Below are 21208 nucleotides of genomic sequence, written 5' to 3' on the forward strand. Positions count from 1 at the left end.
GCGGAAGTGCCGTGTTAATTGTTGGATATATTTTTGAAATTTAATTAAAATTGAATGGCATTTTCAATGAGTGTATCCACAATCTGTTCCTGTGAAATACCTCTCAAATCTTCCAAAATTACAGACGTATCTACACTAGTTTCCATCGAACCTGAAGTTGTGACATCTCTCGAAGTGGTTGTTGAGAAGAGAGTTGGAATGAGCAATGTTGTCTCTTCATACACGGGTGGCAACAGTGGCTTTTCCATTCCACTGAACACAATTTCTGTTCCAGTCTTTTTAGCTGCACGTACCATTTGGGATTCTTTGAGAACTGTCTTATAGAGCTTGACTGTTGGTTTCTTTTTCACCATTGTCTCTACAGAGGATAGTCTCGACAATTCGTTTGTAATCTTCTTAACTTCGGTAATGGATTTGCTCTTCTCATACTCAAATTTCTTCTTTCTGACAGAAGTTGTTGTTGTTGGACAACGAGTGACATTTCCAAGTGCTGACAATCGATACGCGTAACCAGTATCAAACAATCGAATCACATCAAACTTCTTTTCCTTTTTACCCTTCTTTGATTCTTGTTTTTCATCATCTTCATCTTCATCAACTTCAGGAGTCAACACAGTATCTGTGAGCATACATTTTGGAACTGTTGGACAAAGACCTCTCATGAGTCGATCACTAAACTTTTTGCTCAATGTGAACGTATCCTCTTCCACGACATTGTAAGCATTTTGTAATAATTTCAAATCATATCGATACTTGTCAAGTAAATGAAGTAAAATTTGTCGATACATGGAAAAGTCAGCTTTTGCGTTTTCTCTTGTGAGTTTCTTCAAAATTTCTGGAATGGGCATACTTCCAATGGCAGATAAGACCACCACTCTCAGGAATTTGAGTTGAATGAGTTGAAGCCACAATTTGGCCAAATTATGCATTTGATTGGATTTTTCTTGTTCTAATTTGCTTCGCTCAATAATTTCTTGAATTTGTCGTTGTAAATCTTTTTCTTTTTTCAATTGGAGTGAAATGTATTTTTTCATTCGTTCAATTTCTTTGGAAATATCCTTCTTTTCTTCTTCGTCTTGTTGATCTTTCAACTCTTTTTCCTTTTCAAGCAATTCTTGTTCTTTGGTTTTTCTCAAATTCTTGGTTTGTTCAATTTTTTGTTTGATTCGATCAATGTCACTCTCCTGAGTTGCCTGAAGTCGTGAAGAATCAGAAGAATTTTCATCATCTGTATCCTTCTTGGAATTGCCTGAAGAAGAATCGACATTACTCAATCGATAAGATTTGTAATATTCGCTAAATGGAACGTTGAACTGATCCATCAATTTAAACCAAAGTTGTTTCACTTGCTTTTCGTCTACTGTCTTTCGTTGTGTATTTCTTCGACACATGGAAATGGCGACAGCAAGTTCTTTACGAATCTTTTTAGATTCTGGTAAATCTTCGACTTTGAGAGCAACAGGTCCACGTCCAATAAATTCATCATCTAAACCATAATACAATGGATTGGTAGCGGGTTGTTGTTGTTGATCAGAAGTGTTCTGTCCAGAAGTACCATCCTTGTCATCGGATGGTGTTAAAATGGAGGGTGGGATGAGCCCCTTCTTGATGAGTACATTCTTTCTAATTTCGAGATATTTATCGAGAGGAATGTCGTCCAAATCGATCAAACCTAACACACTTTCCACATTAAAGAATTTACCATCCTTTTCTGCGAGTTCATCAAATTTCTTGGAAGTCATGTCAGTGCCTTGGATGCGTTCTCTCTCTTTCACATCACGAATGTGACGATACTTGCTGAAACGATAATTGTTAGGATCCAGAATTTGTGCAACTTGTGAAAGACAATCTTCTAAAATACTGGTCTCGCGTACAATATTCTTGAGGACAATATTTAAAGCTTCCATCACTTCACCATTTCTTTCCAACAAGAAACTGACTGCATCTGGAATGTTCCTACAATATTCAAGAATGTCTTCTGCCTTTTCTCCTGGGAATTGATGGGTTTGAAGCCAGTCACATACTCTATGTGGTTCAAATTTACACAAGAGTCTAATGTATTGGTATTGCAGTTCCATATCAACTTCAATTTTAGCTCGTGACATGTTTGAATAATAGGCATTGGCAGATTCACCAACTTTGGAACTACTGTCCAATATGTCCGAGTTATTTCCTTCATAGATGTTAATAATTTTAGAAAGATAGTTGAATAGTAATCTTTCATCTTCTACATTCTTGATGCTTGAAGTAATGAGTGCGTTGAGAACTTGTGGATGGATGGTTGGGAAATATTTCACAATGAGAAGAGTCATTTCCTCACTGTCAGCTCTCATCAAATCAAGTAAATGGTCAAGAATGGCATCATGAATATAAATGCTGACCACTTCACTGTCGTTTGCCAATTCAGAAATGTATTCAAAAACTGGAACCTGTGGCTTGCTATGACCAATGGATTTTTTCAATTTCAAGTCATCAATAAAGTTCTTAATGACTGCCTTGTAATCTTTCTTCTTTCTATTCAAATACACAGCAACGTCATAACAATTATTTTCTTGAGCAAAATCAATTAATCGGACCAAAATGGCACTAATCGTTTGTTCGTTAGAGCTCTCAAGTTTTTCTAAAATTCGAATCACAATTTGTTGACGGTGCTCCTTGAAATCGTATTCTTTCACTAAATATTGTTTTCGTTCTTCAAAGAAAGCAGATTGTTTCATGAGCTTTTCAAGACTATCTTGTCGACTTTCCATTCCGAAAAATGAAACCTTTGTTCCTTCTTTGCTCTTTTTTAGGTCACTGGTAGCCTTTTCATGCTCTTTGAATTGTTTGAGTAATTCTTTAGTTTCGTAACTTGTCAACACTGTGTCGTGACATAGATGAGTGTAAATTCTCTTAATTTGGCCCTTGTCTTCAGAAAGAATATTTCTTGCAATCATTTCTCCTAAAAATTCGTACAAATACTTCTTTTCTTTCAACGAGAAGATTGGTCCATCTAATTCAATGTCTAGCTCTCCTTGTGGAGGATCTAAAACAAAGTTTTTCATGGCTTCAATCAACTCTTCCTTTTTCAATTTTGGCACCCACTTCTTGATCGCATTGCTTCCTTCATTGACACAATCAGCAAACGAAGTAATTACAAAATCTTCGAGAATGTTATCTCTATCGTCATCTTGATCTTGCAAAGGACATTTGATAGGTTTTGGGAAGTTGACATAGAACGGAGAGGTGTCAATTCCTCTTTCAACTTGTAATTCTTCAAAGTATAACTTTAGCACTTCAAAAGTATCCTTTGGATTGAATTTGATCAATTTCTCAAGATTCACGAGTGCTACTTCAGTACGAAGACCTTTTCTCTGAGATGATCCAGACTCTCCTTGTAAAATCTTGGAGTGTGACATTCGACTTTGTTCAAAAATGAAATCAATAATCAACCGTTTGACCTTTCTCAAAATATCAAAATCAGTGATTTGATAAGCATCTGTGAAAATCGTTCCATTGGTAATTATATTATAAAAGTATTTGAGAATAGCGTCAGCTTTTTCTTGAGACTCTGGAGAACCCAAATCTGAAAGACTCACTTCTTCCAAATATGTTCTAACAGGACCAATAAAGTCCTTCTTCAAAATGCAATGGGCATAAATGTTCATTCTGCACATGGTATGATCTTTGTAACTGCACAAATCTCGAATAGTATCAAATGGAATGTCTAACTTGCTAATATCCAAGTTGAGAATAATGTTTTCAAGTTTGCTTAATCTTGCTTTCTGAGAGAGATGAGTAATGGTTGGAGTTTCTGATTTGAGTGACTGATCAGAATCGATACCATGGTATTTAATATAGCGTGAAAGATCAATTAGACCCTTTTCTCCAGTCTCAGAATCAGCACTTGATGTGTAGAGATCTTTGATTTTCATGAATTGTGACTTGATAAATGCATACGATGCTTTCTTGGAATCGATGGTCATCATTCTTGAAAGAGCTCCATTCAAAATTAACTCTTCAACAAGCAATTGAAGGAAGATGTGATCATAACCGTGGTGCTCAAAGGATAAGAAGGTTCCCTCGATCAATTCAATGTTGTTAATTTCAATAGCTCTTTGAAGACAATTTCTTGCAACTTGAACCAACATTTCCACTTTGGAATGTGTCAATCCGCTGTCAAGTTCAAGTTGATGAAGCTTGGTATCTCTGTAATCAACAAGAATTGAAGAAATCAACGTGCTCACTGCCTCATGTCGTTGAGTTTCATCCTTTGTTGGAAGACCGATCAATGCACCAATTCCACTTGGATCATTAAACATTTCAACAGACATGTTCAATGCTTCTTCATACTCTCCAATGGATTGTAATGCTACAACCCTTTCATCCCATGATAAACAACGCATAGCTCTCAGCTCTGAGGCGCCCAATAAATAAATAGTAGGACTCTTGTGTTTGACTGTCACAGCTGTACCACCATAGTAGGCACGATACATTTCAGAAGCAGCACTGTGAGTCGTACTTGGCAAACTGATCGTATCGTCGTCAAGAGAACCTCCGGTGTAAATCGATCGAAGCAAGCTTTGTGTGTTAATAGAGGAGTGACGCAGAATGTCAATATATTGGAAGGATGAAACATCATAGGCACCGCGAATGAATGCACCTCCATAGTGAATTCCATACTTCTTCTTGAGATTAATTGGAACATTCATCATTGGGTCAGAAACATAGTCCAACATGAGATCTTTACAATTCACTTCTTCAATCCAATTTGTGGAAGATTCAAGTTTTCTATCAATGAGCAACATTTTTCCAAGTTTAGAGTCAAAAACAATAAATAAATCATCAGTCAACCAATGAATTTGTTCGACAGGGAACGGAACAAATATTTCAGAAGCAAAGTAAACGTTAGGTAAATCACTGGAGGATCCACTTTGGCTTGAAGTAACATCTCCTCGATCACTCGAACTGTTTCTTCCAGAATTTCCAAAGTTAGATGAAGAATTTGATGATCCAGAATTGTTATTTGAAGTACCAGAACCAAACATCATACTGAAGAAACCAGACGCTTGTTGAACTTCAACATGATAGAAGGCAATTCTATTGCCCCATGCAACAGCCAAATAGGGATGGCTTTGATCGTTCAATGACACGCTTAGGCCCCTGTGTTCGCCATCCACCATTTGACTTCCTTTCCATGCAATTTTTGGTGAAATTTTCTTTCTGGCATTGAAAGATCCACTCGAAGTTGAGGACCCACTGGAGGCATCCAACACACTATTGTTGTAGAGAGTTGCCAATTGTCTGGAATTTGGTTTCACAGAGTGAATAATCACTTCTGAATCAGTTGTGACAGCCACTAGGACAAATCGATCAAGAGGATGTCTGCCCTCTGATTTTGGAAGCAAATGAATGTCTGAAAATCGAGCGAGAGTCTTTTCTTGTTGTTGTTTTCTTTCATATTCAAGCATGCTTCGTTGTTGTTCAGCAGTTAAGGTTTCTGTAACCATGACTTGTCCTTCATCGTCAGTCTTCAATAATTGTGAGCTACTTGGTGAAGCTGGAACTTCTTTTGGAATGTTAGCCCAGTGAATGGGTTGAACGTCCACATAATAGGCAAACATAATTTTTCTCACATTGAAAACTTTCATTCTTCCGCTTGTATCAACTGCCAAAAATTCAATCGAGTTGTGTTGCTTGCTTGTCTTGTGGAAATTGACAATTTTGTGAATAGGTCTCTTAAAATATCCCTTCAAAGGTTTCACAGGTTTAAATGTTGATAAATTCCAAATATTGATAGACCCATCTGAATGTCCGCTCACAAGTACACGTGAAGTCTGTGAAAGCACTTCAATATTTTCTTCTCCGTCTCCTTTATGGTCACCGTTGTTAGGATCGAGAGCAGATGGATCCTTCATATTTGCTGTTCCTGTTGCAGCATTCACAGTGAAATCTTCTTGATCACTTGAAATTTTATAATACAACAAGAGAAGATCTTGTTCTGATTTGGCTCCATATTCCTCATAGGGTAAATTCATCTTGGAACCAAAATCCATGGTTGTGATTTGAACTGGTCGTTCAACTTTGGATCCATTGTTATTAACAATTTCCTCCATTTGAATGGAGCCCATAATTGCTAAACGGCTCTCAGTTTTTCTGTGATAGAGAGCAATGAGCCCGTTCGTTGTACCGACTGCAATATACTTGCTGTTCACACGAATGATGGAAGGAAGACCAATTTTTTCCATGACAATTTTGTTTGCCAAATCTTTAAAAACATGTCGATATTCAATTTGACGGAAAACTTTTCTGGCACGTTGCATGTGACTTTCATGTTCCACTTGTTTTTGAAGTTGAGATTTTTGATTGGAATCTTGAGCAATGGAGGACAAGTCTACAAACGATCCAGAAAATTGTTGTTGTTGTGTATCAGTGGAATCGTGTGGATCCTTTGAGGAGGAAGCACTAGCGGATGCCTCAGAACTTCCTTCCATCATTTTCTGATGTCTTTCTTTTTCTTTTTTCACAAAATCTCTCACTTCCTGAACCGCACTTGCTAAATTGGTTGGTTTCAATTGAAATTCATGACTAAGAGCTTCATCTCTCTGAGAAACATATCGTCTCTGAATAGTACTATAACTTGTGAGATCCTCAAAAAGTTCGATGTCAATAGGTTGATCATTTCTTTCAAAAGCAGGAGGTTTTGCAAAAATAAGTCCTTTCTTCTCATCAATTTGTGAATTGGGATCATCAAACAAGTCACGAATATTAATGTTTTCATCTAACAATGGAACCTTATCGTGTCTATCCAAGGTTTGCATCAACACTTGTAATTTATCCAAAGTAATGTGTTTCACTTTCTTTCCATCACCATCGTCTTCATCATCTCGTGAAGATTTCAAAACTCGTTTTCTCATTTGTGAACTGGTCAAATCATTATCTTCACTGTCCAAGAAGGCAAGTGGTGGTTGTTGAGAAGATGCCATATTGGAAGAAGAGGCAGTCGGACTCTCATTTTGTCCTCCAACATTGTTACTACTACCACCACTACTGCTACTACTACTACTTCCAGCAATATTCTTCATCAATCCACTAATCAACTTTTTAGAGAGAATTTTTCCTTGAGATTCCGTTAAAAGTGAGGCTTGTTGTTGTTGAGGTGGTTGGGATCCTTGTTTGGATGATGAAACATTTTTAATCACTTTGAATCCACTACTACCACCCGATGAGGAGGATGGTGAAGAAGGTGATCGTACCTGAACGGTGGTCGAAGAAGTAGGTGGTGAGGAGGATCTTGGGATGATGGGAGTGTTGAAGGGTTGGGCACTCAATGAACTCATGGCTCGACTTGATGATGGCTCTTGCATCATCATTTGAAGAGATGAAGTCGTGATCAGAGAAGGAGTGTTCATGGATGATGAAGGAGAGCTGATACCACTACTAATGGTACTCAATGGAGGAGAGGAAGCAGCACTCGATGATGAAGGTGTACCAATGGAGAGTCTGTTATTATTATTACTTTGACTCGTTTCAAGAACGTTGGAAGTTGGTTTTGGAGTACTGGAATTGGCTCCACTTCTGATCTTGATGTTACCTTTTGAAATTCTTCGGATGTGTTTCGTGTCGTCTTCTGGGATGAGTGTGGGTGTACTCGCTCCAACAATAGGGGTAGCAGTGGATGATCTGAGTGTTGTGCTGGTGTTGGAGGGAGTTGTTGTACCACTGCTACTGGAAGTGGTGGTTCGTACCACTGGTTGTTGATCTTCGTAGCCATCATCTTCGTCTAGGAAGGACAAATCATCACCACTCTGTTTGCTCATTTTTTTTAATTTGAAGTGACAGTTGACAGCGATTCAGTGTTTCACGATAGGTTCTGAAAACTTTTTTACTGTAGTGTTGGAAATAATTAGTTTCAAAGGTCAAAAACCAAATCATTAACAACATGTCAATTCAACTTTATGAAAACAGAATTTTGTTTTAAAACAAATTAAAAAAAAATGAAATACAAATACACATTGTCGTGGGATCATTTACTTCAAGCCATTCAAATTCAAAATGAAATTTTGGAATGGTCGGATCAAGAAAGCATGAAAATATCCAGTAATGGTAATCATTCAACACCTCAAGTGATGATAGAATATTATAAAACTTTGTTGGATCAATGTATGAAATTTTTAGGAACTATTCCAGAATCACTATCATCTTGTAACAACAAGGAAAATGAAACTGACAACATGTTGAAGGATCATCTTTGTCATCACTGGCATAAAACATGGAATGAATTATTATGTCAATTTCATGATATTCATCGCCAAGCAACGGCCATCACAATCACCACACAAAGTGTCCAAACATTGAGAACCATGTTATGTGATTTGTTCAAATCAACAAAACAAGCATCTGCAGAATATCTTTTTTCTGAAGCAATTACAACCTTAAATTTTGAATCATCTTCCACCTCTTTCTTTGAAAATCAATTCCAAAATATTCAGCAGATATGCAGTTTAATGGAGAGAAAGTTTCGAAACAGAATTGTAAAACTCTCTCAACATTCAATGTTGTATGGTGTACCTCTCCCTACTCAAGGAGAAGAACAGCACTCCGCTTGCAACCCCACATCCAAGGTTTTGTCTCAAAGTGAGACAATTATGGCATGTATTTATGCAAGTTTCATTCTACACGACTGTGAAATGAAAATTGAAGCGCATAGCATAGTCTCCATTCTTAAGGCTGCAAACATTGAAATTCCTGAAATTTACGCAAACATCATTGCCAATTACTTTGGTAGAGAAAACAACTCTGTCTTGAAACGAGTGTTGGAATTGAGTTGTGCAAGCTCCATATTAGAGCAAGTAGTGGCGTATGGCCCTCAAACAAAACGAGGAGAATCTAATGACAGTATTCGCCATGAGGAAAAGTATGGCATACCTAGCTCGGACGAGGAATTTGGATTGAATGAATTTTTCTAAGGTAAGGTTTCACCTAACACTGTTGCTCGAACGAAGTCTTTTTTAAGAGAAACAGAAGAATTCTTGGTTGTAAGATAACAAAGATTCAATGCCATCTCTCTTGTCTCTCATCGTTTTGTTTCTGAAATGATAAATAATAAAACTTTCACATCATGAACAACAACAGAAGACGTTTCTTTGGGGATCAACAAGTTCAAGAAAAAAAATGAGCGACAACGAAATGGAAACCACAACAACAAGCGAACAACAAATTAGACTTCCTTTGCTGCCCTTTGCTCAACCTCTTGTTACATCCGAGAAGGACGTGAGCAAACTTTTCAAAGTAATCTCTAAAGCTGTACAATCAAAGGAGAAGAATGTTTTGCATAGAGGAATAAAGAATGTGAACCGAGCCATCAGAAAGAAAACAAAAGGATTTGTTGTGCTAGCCGGAGACAGCTATCCAATGGACATCATTTCTCACTTCCCAGAGCTCATCAAAGCCACCGAAGGAGTGGAATTTGTTTTTGTGGAATCAAAAGTTGAATTGGGAAAGGCTACTCTCACAAAGAGACCTGCGTGTGCCATCATGGTTGCCGAGCCACCAAAAGAAAGCAAATTACATAAATATTACAAGAAGGCAAACAAGGTTGTGTCGAGTGCTCAACAACAAGAATAATTATTATTATTAAATTTTGCTAATTAAATTTATTTTGAAATCGTGATGATGTCGTTTTGGTGTCTCCAGAAAAAGAAAAAATGAGTGTTGTATTGGGAAAAACCTTAAATACATCTACGACGACATCAACAACCCTTTCATCAGCGTCGTCCTTGTTAGAGATGGAAAATTCTTTAACTAATGAGCTTGAAAGGCTTCAACAAAAATCGAAAAAAGCCAAGAAGAATAGCATTTGGAGTTCGTTGTCGAAACATCAAAAACTCGATTCTAAATTACAGGAGGGCCTCCGAGAGAGTTGCAACGTAATTTTCCTTGGTGATGAGAAGAATGGTCAAAGAAGTTTGATTAGAAGAGTACAAGGAAAAGAAATATCTGGTGAGGTAAGATCATTAATAATTATTTAGAACAAATTGCAATGTCAACTAAAATTGCCAGGTATATCATGACACTCTCTCGATAGAGTACACGTTTTTCAAAGTGACTGACTTGAATGGTGACCGTAATGATTCAGATTATTTGGAAACTAGAAATTATATGGACAAAGACGACAAATATTTGAATATCTATCATATGGAAAATCAACATTTTTCTTATTTATTGGATTTTGCTTTAACTGCCTCAAATCTTGAAAAGTCTATAGTCGTAATAACAGTCGACATCTCCAATGTCAAGGATATCATCTCAAGAACAAAAAGATGGATCAAAATTGTACAGGAACATGTTGCAAACAAAATTATACCAACAATGTCAGCAGAAGATTCACAAAGATGCTTTCAAAGAGGTATAGTATTCTGAAATAATTGACACCATTCAGAGTTGAACATCCACGCATTTAAAATTTACTAACCGTCTAGTTAAGGACAATTTTAAGAAAGGTCAATCACAATCTGTAAAAGATGCAGTAGATATTCCGGTGGTCCTTGATACAAATATTGGCATTCCAATCATAATTGCCGTTACCAAAAGTGATTTAATAGAGCATGTGGCAGACTCATTTTGTAACAGACGGACAGTGGTTACTTCAAGACCAGACCATTTCCTGAATTTTGTGTTGTACAAACTACGTAAGCTTGCTTTGAGATGTAAGTGTAAAGACATATCTTGTAAAATTTATTAATTTACGTGGTGTAGATGGTGCCTCCCTTTTCTACACATCTGCCACTTCTAACATTAACTGCCTCACACTTAAAAATTATATTTTAAACGTCTTCTTCAACACGCCTTTTTCATTTAGGGACTATGCCGAGTATAAGGATCATACTAGCATTGCAATACCTAGTGGTTGTGACTCCGCACCAAAGATTAAATCTATCGACTGCTCCACATTCACATCAGACCCAGAAAACACAGACTTAGACGCCACCCTTAATGATATATTCTTTGTTCAAGATTCGTTACAACAAAGCTCAACGTACATCGACAAAGATCCTGTTGTGGATTTAGAATCTTTCTTGAAAAAGCAGCAAAAGATCAGAAATATGATTCAATCAAGACCAATTGATAACGAAGGAGGATCATTGATCTCACCACTATCATCAAACTTGGGTTCTCCTGGACGTCACCAGAGACAAAAGAATACTGTTGCTCTCACTCCAAGAGCCTCCTCAAAGCTTAATGATTTACAAAGCCCATTATTACTCCCAACCCCGATTGCATCTGATTACTTTAATGAGCACAGCATGTTGTCTCAAAAGGGATCAGTAACTCCAAGAACACTAACCACGGCATTTACTACAAATGTAACACCTCCAAGCTCAGACCAAGTAGAAGTTGCAGAGCACTTTTTCACTTCCTTATTGCAGAGATACTCCAACAAACAAACTACACCAACTAAGAATTCACAAAATTAATAATTGGCATCTTTCGAAACAAGTTTTGTGAATAAAAATGCAACCTTCAGCACAGCCTTCTCCTCTCACTCCCAAAGCCATCTCATCAACATCGTCAATCACACCCACCAACACACCAATAGATCTCCACGACCCTGAATCGGATGCAGCTTTCAACTCTACCCCTATCGAATCACAAAGCACACGCCAACGATCCTTGTCAAAAACATCTTCCGTCGGAATGACAAGCCCTCGGAGTCAATACACTTCATCACACATGGATGATCATCACAACCATCCTCATATTCAACAATATTTACAACTAATGAAAGTACAACATAAATATTATGGCTCATCCTTGTCATCGGAATCCATGACGAATCACAAAGAAAATATTGAAAGTAGCACTGATGTGAATGCAACCACACACGACATTTTGTACTTTGTGATACATTCCATTGAGAAGGGCACTTGTTGGTTCAGTCAATCGTATGAAAAAGTAGAATTGTTACCGAATGCACAACGTTTGTCTTCTTCATCGACCAACAATTATCATGTAGACACAACCTCTCAACAAATCCCATCCGCACACAACAAGCAAATAATTTCACAAATTATGAATGGTGTTCATGAAGATTGGAAATCACAAAATAGTTTCACAATACCAAAAATTCTAGAAGATTCCAACACAACTGTGAACAGCTCTGTAACGAATGCCATTACCTCTTCTGGATGCTTTTTAAGGACCGTTAACAATGAATCTTGCATGATTATTTGGAAAATTCCACCAAAATCTTCCTTTTGTTTTTCACTAGTTTGTACATTGAGATGCAATTTACTACATGCAGAACATGCACTGAACCAAATCATTGCTCATACAGCTTTTAAGAAAGATGGAGTGACACCGATCGATCCAAGAGAGTTTCTGTTGAAACCTGAAGAAATTCTTTCAAAACTTCATCATCAAATGCCACATGGCAAATTAACTTTTCTCAATTTCACAAAAGGTAGTCAGTCGAACATGTATTCGTTTCTTCCAGATTTTGTTTTGAATTGAATCAATTACTCACCAAAGCAAAGACAAGCCAGACGCGGAAGCTGCGGAAAACAAAATTACATAAAAAAAATACAAAATGTTCGCTCAAGCCAGACCTCAAATCTATGTACTCAGTATGTATTATCGGTGATGATTACCCTGTTGGTTTTGTATAACTTACCACTATGCTATCTTTTTTGATGCAACCGTAATATTCTAATCATGTTCCGTTGCCTACTCCATTTGAATGTATTGGATTGTGTTGTATACACTTGCACATGATGATGGCTGTCATATCTTCCCATGACAAAATATGAAATCTACTCTTCAACTCTCTTCATCATGTCCGAAAATTTTTCTTCTCCAAATGATTTGTATTTACAACAACGACATTATGAACCTATCATGTTTACAACAACAACAACAATATTCTGCACCTGACCTTCTTCAATCCTTCTCCACTATTCACTAAATAGAGGGTAACTCCAAGAGAGAGCAAGGTGCAAAGGCTCAACTTGCCAATATCCAAGCTGCCAAAGCCATTGCTTCCATTGTGAGAACAACTCTCGGACCAAAGGCCATGCTCAAAATGATTCTCGATCAGATGGGTACTGTTCAACTCACTAGTGATGGTAATGCCATCCTCAGAGAATGCGACGTTACACACCCAGCAGCTAAGAGTATGATTGAATTGAGTAGAACACAAGACGAAGAAGTCGGTGATGGTACCACTTCAGTCATTATCCTTGCTGGTGAAATTCTTACTGTGGCCGAACCATTGTTGCAAAGAAAGATTCACCCCACTCGTATCGTGAAAGGCTTTTTGAAAGCTCTTGAGGATGCTGTTAACTTTATTTCTGAAAAGATGTCAAGAACTATTGATGTTAACAATTATGAACAAGTTGCAGAAATTGTGAATACTAGTATTGGCACAAAGTTCACTCATCGTTACAGTGATTTGATGTGTAAATTGGCTATTGATGCTGTGCGAACAGTTGCTATCGATTTGGAAAACGGAAAGAAAGATATTGATGTTAAAAGATACGCACGTATTGAAAAGATTCCTGGTGGATTATTATCTGAATCACGAGTATTGAGCGGTGTCATGATTAACAAGGATATTCTTCATCCAAAGATGAGAAGAAGAATTGAAAATCCAAGAATTTTACTTTTGGACTGTCCTCTTGAATACAAGAAGGGTGAAAGCGAAACCAACGTTGTTTTGGAAAAGGAAGAAGATTTCGAAACTTTACTCAAGATGGAAGACGAGTGGATTAAGAAGACTTGTGATGACATTATCAAATTCAAACCAGATCTCGTCATTACTGAAAAAGGATGTTCCGATTTAGCCCAATATTATCTTCTTAAACATAATATTTCTGCTCTTCGTCGTGTCAGAAAGACGGACAACAACCGTATTGCCCGTGCCACAGGAGCCACAATTGTTTCCAGAACTTCTGAAATCAGAGAATCTGACATTGGAACAGGAGCTGGTCTATTTGAGATTAGAAAGATTGGTGACGAATACTTTACATTTATTGAAAATTGCAAAGATCCTAAGGCTTGTACAATTCTTTTGAGAGGAGGAAGTAAGGATATTTTGAATGAGATTGAAAGAAACTTGGATGATGCTTTGCATGTTGTGAAGAACATCTTTATTGATCCTCGTATCGTCCCAGGAGGTGGTGCTGTTGAAATGAGCGTTTCACAACATTTAATGCAAAAATCAAAGAGTATCAAGGGAATTGAGCAACTTCCATACCAAGCTGTTGCTTCTTCTTTGGAGGTTATTCCTAGAACTTTGGCAGAAAACTGTGGAGCAAATACCATTCGTCTCATCACCGAGTTAAGAGCTAAACACTCCAACGAACAAAATCTTACTTTGGGAATTGATGGTCAAAAGGGTGTTATTGCTGACACTGCAGAACTAAAGATTTGGGAGCCTTACGAAGTGAAAGTTCAAACCATTAAGACCGCTGTTGAGGCAGCTTGTTTGATTCTTCGTATTGATGACGTTTTGTCCTCATTAAAGCCTAAGGAAAAGAAATAAATTATTGAGATGCGAATTGTTTGACTTTTTAGATTTGGTTTGTGATACGAGAGTTCGTTTCCATGGTCGGAAGTGTTGAAGTGTTCAAATCAGAAATAGAACATCAAAGAAAATCAGATGAGAATTAAAAATAACACTCCATCGTTGTTGTTGATAAAAAAATGTTTCAAAATCTATCTTCATTCGTGGACTCGGTCAACAAGAAGCATGAAAGAAACCAATTAAATCGTCTTCGAGAACGAACAAAATATTTAAATGATGACGATGATCATACCATGGATGATTTAATATCTTCTCCAACACAAAGAAAGCTTCTCGATTATGAAATTCGGAAAGAAGGTGCTTTCATCCTTTCTACCCATAGACGTGTAGTGAATCATATCTTGCTCTTCTTGATGGATTTTTCAATTTACAATGATGCAGAAACAAACCATGACAGCAAAAAGAAAAAGAAGAAGAAAAAACCTCAACACACCATTTCCGATGATTTAATGAATTTACTTTTGGTGAACAAATTATGGTCGGAATTAGTTCATGCACATTATTGGACCAATGAAACATTGAGGTCTTCTTTTTCATCGTCGGGAAGCACCAACGACTCGTCGTTTTTTGGAAAAACTCCACTCGTTTCCACTCCAAATCACGTATTGAAAATTCCGTTTCAATTTCATTCAATTTCAGGTATCAATCAAACAAAAATTGTTCTTAAATTAGATACTCAAACACCTATTTACATCTCCTTTTACAAAATTTATTTTGAAATTTTTGAATATCTTCAAGAATTGAATAATGGCATTCAAAGAAGAAAGGATATAGAATCAAACACTGATTACAGAATAGATCCTGTAATTACAGAGTTTATTGAGCACTCTACTGAGAGAATGAAAATGATACTGTTATTCAATCACCATCACGAATATCAATTCTTCCTCAAAGCATTGAAAGATCACTTTTCGCAGTATGGATTTTGTACATTGTTTTGTCATGGTGGAACTTTTAGTTGTTGTGTTTTTGAAAAGAGCAGAAAATTGGAACAAATGGTTCCCTCGTCCCTTCACAAAACATTTCACAAATACGTGACTCGAAAAAAGCAAGGAAAAAGACAAGTCTCCAAGGATCAAAATAAGCGCTGTAAATCTGTTGGTAGTGAAATTCGAAGAATTCAAGAAGAACACTTTAAACTCAAATCAAGAAAATATCTCGTCTCTTGGAGTGATGTATTGGGACAACGAGAAACTGTTATTTTCCTGAATGCACCTGGACCCTACAATGAATATACACTGTTCAATAGAAAGAAGGAAGCAGGATCACGCATGGTATCGATCACCAGTAGTAACGAGCTCGATGATGAAACTAAGGCAGTTCAAAGTAAGGAAAACAAATATGCTGACTATGTGGATAAGAAGTATGTGTGTCCTTTCACGAAAAGTCAATGCTTTACAATGCCAGGTGTGAAAGGCATTAACACTTCAAGTCCAAACCACACTTCAAATCTGGAGGCTAATGATGAGTTGTTATCGATTTATTTTCATGATGAAGAGGGTCTTCAATCGCTTCAAACGAATTCGACTCTCTCTCCACAACAAGGTGGCACTTCAAATTTGGAATCTGACGAAGGAATGGATGAAGTATTGTCCAATGATGACGACGAAGACTACGAAGACATTTGAATGGATGGAGGAACTATTCGTCTCCCAGTGTTCACTTTGACATTAAATGTTCTCTGCGTATGGTTTTAATAATCATTTTTCATCTTAAGTGTGTCAGTGCATTGTTGTATTAAAGGTCACAATCTTCTCCAATCTATTGCCATTTCCATTTCAAAAAGCTAAGATAGGTGTTTCAAAAGGAAGGATTAGTGTTGTTTTGCCAGAATGACTTTAGTGCAGCGTACGGGTCAGTGCCATTCCTTATCTGATAAACAATGGCCTTGAAATTTAGTTCATCAAACTGATTCCAAAATTTTCTTGCTTCTCTTGCTTTGTGGAATTCATTTCTAGAAACGGAATGAAATTTGTTGCTAGAAGCCCAATAACAAAATGTCTTCAATAACGATTCACAATCATATTTTGTTTTGTAAGATTTGAAACCATGAGGATGAAAAATACATTCTAAATATTCATCTGCACAAAATGAAACTGTTCCGGCAAACTGTGTCATTTCGTCAGCTTTACATGCAAAGCCCCAATCAATAAATATTAATTTTCCATCATTTCCATTCTTCATAATGTTTTCAGGTCTAATATCTCTGTGGCAAATTCCCCTTGAATGAACCTTTTGCAATAAGTCTATTAAGTCCAAACATTCTTGTTTGGTTGGGGTATCTGTATCTTCTATGCAATTAAATTTTTCCATTTGTAACACTCCTTCACATAGTTTTTCTACTTTAGGGACATCAATATTATAGTTTTTGAGAGTATTCAACGTTTGATATTCGTTCTCAAACATATTAGTATAAACGGGCGTTTTACATATTTTAGCAACCCTTCCATCAGGTACTTTAAAAACCAAAGAAGTGTAGCCTTCCGAAAGGAAGGATGTTAAATTGATTACTGTGGACGGATAAAACCCAATACTATCCACCTTGTCAATGGAAGTATTAAGTAAAGAATAAAGTGTTTGAAGACCAAGAGTTGCCATATTATTGGTGGGTTTGAAATCTATCGGTTTTGAATGTTGAAATGTAACAATATCGTCATTGATCTCAGCTTTTAGGAATATAATTGATATGTAATTTGTAATGAATCCGTAATTACATTTTCTGTAAAGTTTTTGAGCCATGAGAAGTGTTTGTAAATATGAAATCGTTTGGCCTAGACTGCTGGGTTTTTCGATCACAGCATCTTTTACAACTCCAATTATGTTCGCAATTTTAGTTAGTAACAAGTGATTAGATGTATCTAGGAAGGCATAATTTTTGAAGTAGAAAGTAAAATCTGGTGCCTGTGATGAGCTGCTATCAACTTGGGTTGATAAATAATGTTTTTGGCTTGTGTTGATTACCCTCAAATCTTTCTGTGCCATTTTTTCGAGAATTGTGTTCATTGTGTTTCGGACCTCACTCTCCCCGGAAGCGTTTATAGGCGTGAAAAGGTTTAATATATCATTAGTAACCTGGCTATATGTAAACCAGTTCTTGAGTTCCATTTCATCGATAACAGTGATGTGGTGTTGGTTTTTTTCTGAATTATAAAAAATAGAATAGGAATGAGTGGATAGGTTGAATGTACGTATGTGAGACAATTGTAACTGTTTAGTTTTTTCTTGTTCACGTTTTGTTTTTTCTACCTCCTGCTTTGTTTTTTCTTCCTCCTGTTTTGTTTTTTCTATTTCTCGCTTTGTTTTTTCTTTTTCTATTTCTCGCTTTGTCTTTTCCACCTCTTGCTTTGTTTTTTCTTTTTCTTTCTCCAACTGTACTTTGAGCAATTTTAATTTCGTTTGATAGTATGACGTTGAGTGTTCATTCGCTTTTCGTTTTTTTGGAGATGATTCTGAAAGTGATGATGATGATGATGATGATGATGATGAATCAGAGGGCGGTGAGGGTTGTTCGGACATTTGTTTGTTTTTTTTAAGAATGCTCTTAAGGACATTTGGTGGTCCTTGAATTGATTGGTTACTTTATAAAAACATTAGGGAAACTTTAATTGCAGTGTATGTTGTCATAATTATTAATGATACACAACCTTCTTCTTGGGAAGGACCAACAGGTATTTCACTTTCTTCATGACCACATATTCAACATGGCAATGCTTGGCAAAATCATCACTCGACTCGGAAAAGTTGAAAGGCACTTTGAGGGCCACTCCTTGAACCCTGTCGTCATTCAACAGTGCACGAGTGATTTGTTTCACACTGGCTAATCTGAAGTGATGTGTGTTCGAGGAGGAGGAACATTCAGATGGATTAGTACTTTGGGAAGTCGCACTAGTGCCACCCACATTGGTATGAGAATTGGATGTTGTTGCAGGATCTATGGTTGTTGTTGGCTTTAGAAAATACAAATCTTCAATGACTGAATGTTGACTATAATCTTCATTACCCCAAGGAGGATCAAAAAAGATAAAAGTTTTGCTGAGAGGGAGCTGAGAGGAGTCCACAGAGATTGCTGATCTTCCAATACTCTCTGATTGGATACTTTTGGCATGGTGGGATGAATTTTCTGTTATGGAATTTTTCCATTCATTCCACCATGTTAAAAAATTATCATTCACAGCATGAAATTCGCAAGAGACAGCTCGGTTCTTTTCATTGAAATCGTTGACAAAGAGTTCAACATTATGTTTTCCACATTCGTAGCGTTTAGCATCTAATTCTATCATAGTCATTCGGGTTTGATTTAAAACTTGAGAAGGATATAATTTCCAAAGAGCTCTCAGAAATCCAATGGTGTTTCCTCCAAGTCCTCCTGTACCGTCAATGATGTGGAGTGGATATGAAGCATGGGTAGAATTGTCATTGCTCTTTCTAGGGTGCGTGGACAAGTGACATAATTTTTCGAGAAGGATGGTTGCAATTTCAAATGCATCCCGATGAGGAGTGAGATAGGAAAGTCCTTCTTGAGAGTCGTATGAGAGTTGATTAATTTTGGAAAAGGAATGAGGGAAGTAGTTTTCAATGTTGTAATGATATGATTTTTGTGTTGTCAATGCATGCTGACCATCATCCTTGGATGTTTTCTTTTGTTGCACGAGGTGGATGGCCTTTGAAAAGTCTTGTTGAACACGTTCGAGAATGTGTTGAATGACGTGTGTTTGATCTGGATTCGATCCGTTATTGGCTTGCTTACGAATTTGAGAAATTTTCTGTACGAGCGAGTTAGTGAGTGAGAGGAGAGAAGATTCGTGTTGATGTTGTGGAAATGAAAATGCTTGTTCCTCCTTTAGGGTGGATTCAATGGCATGGTTGCATTGGGTCAACTCATCAAGCATGCGATCTAGTTTGGAGGCTAGGGGTTCTGTCATGGATTGGTGCTGTTTTTTTTTCATGTTGTGCAGACCGTAGTGAATCTGAGTGTTTTAGTAGCGTTGACACTTGGGAATTCTATTTTTGAACAAATTCGGAATTCCTAACGTAACGCCAATACTGTGTAAATGAAATAAACATAGGGTGGCTGCTGGGTACTAACCAAACAGTGAAGCTGCTTGGTTGTCTGAAGATGGGCGTAATATGTATCGTTATTTCGGAAATCCAAACACAACAATTATTTTGATTCAATTTATCTTTTCGACAATAAGGAGCTGTTGGTATTGTTTTTGAGGAGAACAAGGTTTTGAAAACGACTAATTTGAACTTGTATTCAACATTTTGTTACAATCATTTGTTTTCAGTAAACATTCTGGCGGAGAAAGTACTCAATTCGCATCGCATTTTTCGAACCCACATAGCCAGCAAGCTTCTCTCTTTCAACAATTGCATATCCTTGCATGACAGGAAACGTCTCTTTATGATGGATCAACTCCTGCAAACCACTGTCGTCAATAACATCTTCAATGACCATCATCTTGCAACGTCTCACAAGCTTGTCACGCAGTGGGCATGTGCTGTTTTCTGAAGTTGGTGATGATTCCTTTTCTTCTTGAATCAACTCTTCGAATCTATACAAGTAAAGTTCCTCTTCAAGAAAACGACATTCCTGCTTCTGCTTGGTGATCCATTTATCGAGAGCTGAATACCTTTTCAACCGTTCTTCAATAGTGCTCGTCACTGATTGGTCAGGAAGAACAGACGCAGGGCAAGCAACACTATAGAGAGTTCTTGCATGAGGTCTCTTCTTGCTGATCAAAAGCTCCTTCTGAGCTTTCATCCATTGGTTCACAGCACTGTTTTATACTTCTTGTCGATGCTCTCCTCCAAATTGGTGATCATGCCCACGGGCAATCGACTCATTTGTTCCTCAACAAGATCTTCCCTTATTTTATCATAGCGAGCAGCATAATAAAGAGCACCAACTTCGTGAGGATACCCTTTGATGAGAATAAAGCTCGAGAGAGGTTTCACATAAATTAAAAGACCACATCCCTCAACGAGCATTGTAGAGGGATCAACAGAATCAGAAGATACCAACGCGCGATCCTTCTCCAAGTGGTCATTCTCCAAGAGGACATTCCCCAAGATCTTGCAAGAATCTTCAGACGAGCAACAAATAAAATCAATTTTGTTTTCCCTGTTAACCATTAATTGCACCCGAGTACCAACTTCCAACCGGTTCTCATTGTCGTCTGCTTTCTTAGCATCATCTGGACGTATTTCCACACGAATGGTGGAGGTGTGGTCAGATAAAGCATATGCAAAAGCCTCAGGATAGACCTCTGTAATGACTCCCTTGACAATCACAAGTTGTTTAACATCTTTCACTGCCATGAGTTCAACAAGAGAGTCCTTTGGAATTGGACTCTTTTCGAATTGAGAACGGTCTGAAGGATGGGAAGACGGGTTGTTTCTTCCAATGCCGCCGTTTGAACTAGTGGAAGATACACCAGAACTTCTCCAATGAGTATTTGGAGCCTTTGAAAAGAAGGACTGACCATTGTTACGGTTATCCTTCTTTCCCATAGTGTGATTGTTACGAGCAGAGCGTTGTTGTGAAGAATTGCCACTGTTGTTACGGTTATTCTTCTTTCCCATTGTGTAGTTGAGATTGGTCATGATGATGTTTCGATATTCTTTTTCATTGGTATTTGGACA

The 21208-nt window shown here is 37.3% G+C and overlaps 10 protein-coding genes across 10 annotated transcripts; 6 read left to right on the top strand and 4 right to left on the bottom strand.

Annotated features, from left to right (window-relative positions):
• Positions 1-44: 44 nt before the first annotated feature.
• On the bottom strand, positions 45-7799 carry C9374_007111 (uncharacterized protein; the record flags this gene model as incomplete). Its single annotated transcript, XM_044697047.1, has 1 exon — positions 45-7799. The coding sequence occupies one exon, from the start codon at positions 7797-7799 to the stop codon at positions 45-47; it is 7755 nt and encodes a 2584-aa protein (XP_044555474.1).
• Positions 7800-7976: 177 nt separating this feature from the next.
• Positions 7977-8948, top strand: C9374_007112 (uncharacterized protein; the record flags this gene model as incomplete). Its single annotated transcript, XM_044697048.1, has 1 exon — positions 7977-8948. One exon carries the CDS (start codon positions 7977-7979, stop codon positions 8946-8948), a length of 972 nt encoding a protein of 323 aa, XP_044555475.1.
• A 205-nt stretch (positions 8949-9153) lies between these two features.
• C9374_007113 (uncharacterized protein) lies at positions 9154-9606 on the top strand (the record flags this gene model as incomplete). The annotated part of the gene is made up of 1 exon (XM_044697049.1): positions 9154-9606. The coding sequence occupies one exon, from the start codon at positions 9154-9156 to the stop codon at positions 9604-9606; it is 453 nt and encodes a 150-aa protein (XP_044555476.1).
• An 80-nt stretch (positions 9607-9686) lies between these two features.
• On the top strand, positions 9687-11456 carry C9374_007114 (uncharacterized protein; the record flags this gene model as incomplete). Its single annotated transcript, XM_044697050.1, has 4 exons — positions 9687-9986; positions 10042-10387; positions 10461-10688; positions 10738-11456. The coding sequence occupies 4 exons, from the start codon at positions 9687-9689 to the stop codon at positions 11454-11456; spliced, it is 1593 nt and encodes a 530-aa protein (XP_044555477.1).
• A 37-nt stretch (positions 11457-11493) lies between these two features.
• Positions 11494-12492, top strand: C9374_007115 (uncharacterized protein; the record flags this gene model as incomplete). Its single annotated transcript, XM_044697051.1, has 1 exon — positions 11494-12492. The coding sequence occupies one exon, from the start codon at positions 11494-11496 to the stop codon at positions 12490-12492; it is 999 nt and encodes a 332-aa protein (XP_044555478.1).
• Positions 12493-12568: 76 nt separating this feature from the next.
• C9374_007116 (uncharacterized protein) lies at positions 12569-14521 on the top strand (the record flags this gene model as incomplete). The annotated part of the gene is made up of 2 exons (XM_044697052.1): positions 12569-12605; positions 12948-14521. The coding sequence occupies 2 exons, from the start codon at positions 12569-12571 to the stop codon at positions 14519-14521; spliced, it is 1611 nt and encodes a 536-aa protein (XP_044555479.1).
• Positions 14522-14682: 161 nt separating this feature from the next.
• Positions 14683-16191, top strand: C9374_007117 (uncharacterized protein; the record flags this gene model as incomplete). The annotated part of the gene is made up of 1 exon (XM_044697053.1): positions 14683-16191. The coding sequence occupies one exon, from the start codon at positions 14683-14685 to the stop codon at positions 16189-16191; it is 1509 nt and encodes a 502-aa protein (XP_044555480.1).
• Positions 16192-16363: 172 nt separating this feature from the next.
• On the bottom strand, positions 16364-18079 carry C9374_007118 (uncharacterized protein; the record flags this gene model as incomplete). The annotated part of the gene is made up of 1 exon (XM_044697054.1): positions 16364-18079. The coding sequence occupies one exon, from the start codon at positions 18077-18079 to the stop codon at positions 16364-16366; it is 1716 nt and encodes a 571-aa protein (XP_044555481.1).
• Positions 18080-18192: 113 nt separating this feature from the next.
• On the bottom strand, positions 18193-19485 carry C9374_007119 (uncharacterized protein; the record flags this gene model as incomplete). The annotated part of the gene is made up of 1 exon (XM_044697055.1): positions 18193-19485. One exon carries the CDS (start codon positions 19483-19485, stop codon positions 18193-18195), a length of 1293 nt encoding a protein of 430 aa, XP_044555482.1.
• An 850-nt stretch (positions 19486-20335) lies between these two features.
• On the bottom strand, positions 20336-21169 carry C9374_007120 (uncharacterized protein; the record flags this gene model as incomplete). The annotated part of the gene is made up of 1 exon (XM_044697057.1): positions 20336-21169. One exon carries the CDS (start codon positions 21167-21169, stop codon positions 20336-20338), a length of 834 nt encoding a protein of 277 aa, XP_044555483.1.
• Positions 21170-21208: the final 39 nt, after the last annotated feature.

The sequence above is a fragment of the Naegleria lovaniensis genome, assembly GCF_003324165.1.
Source record: "Naegleria lovaniensis strain ATCC 30569 chromosome Unknown tig002, whole genome shotgun sequence".
Classification (NCBI taxonomy): Eukaryota; Heterolobosea; class Eutetramitea; order Acrasida; family Naegleriidae; genus Naegleria; species Naegleria lovaniensis.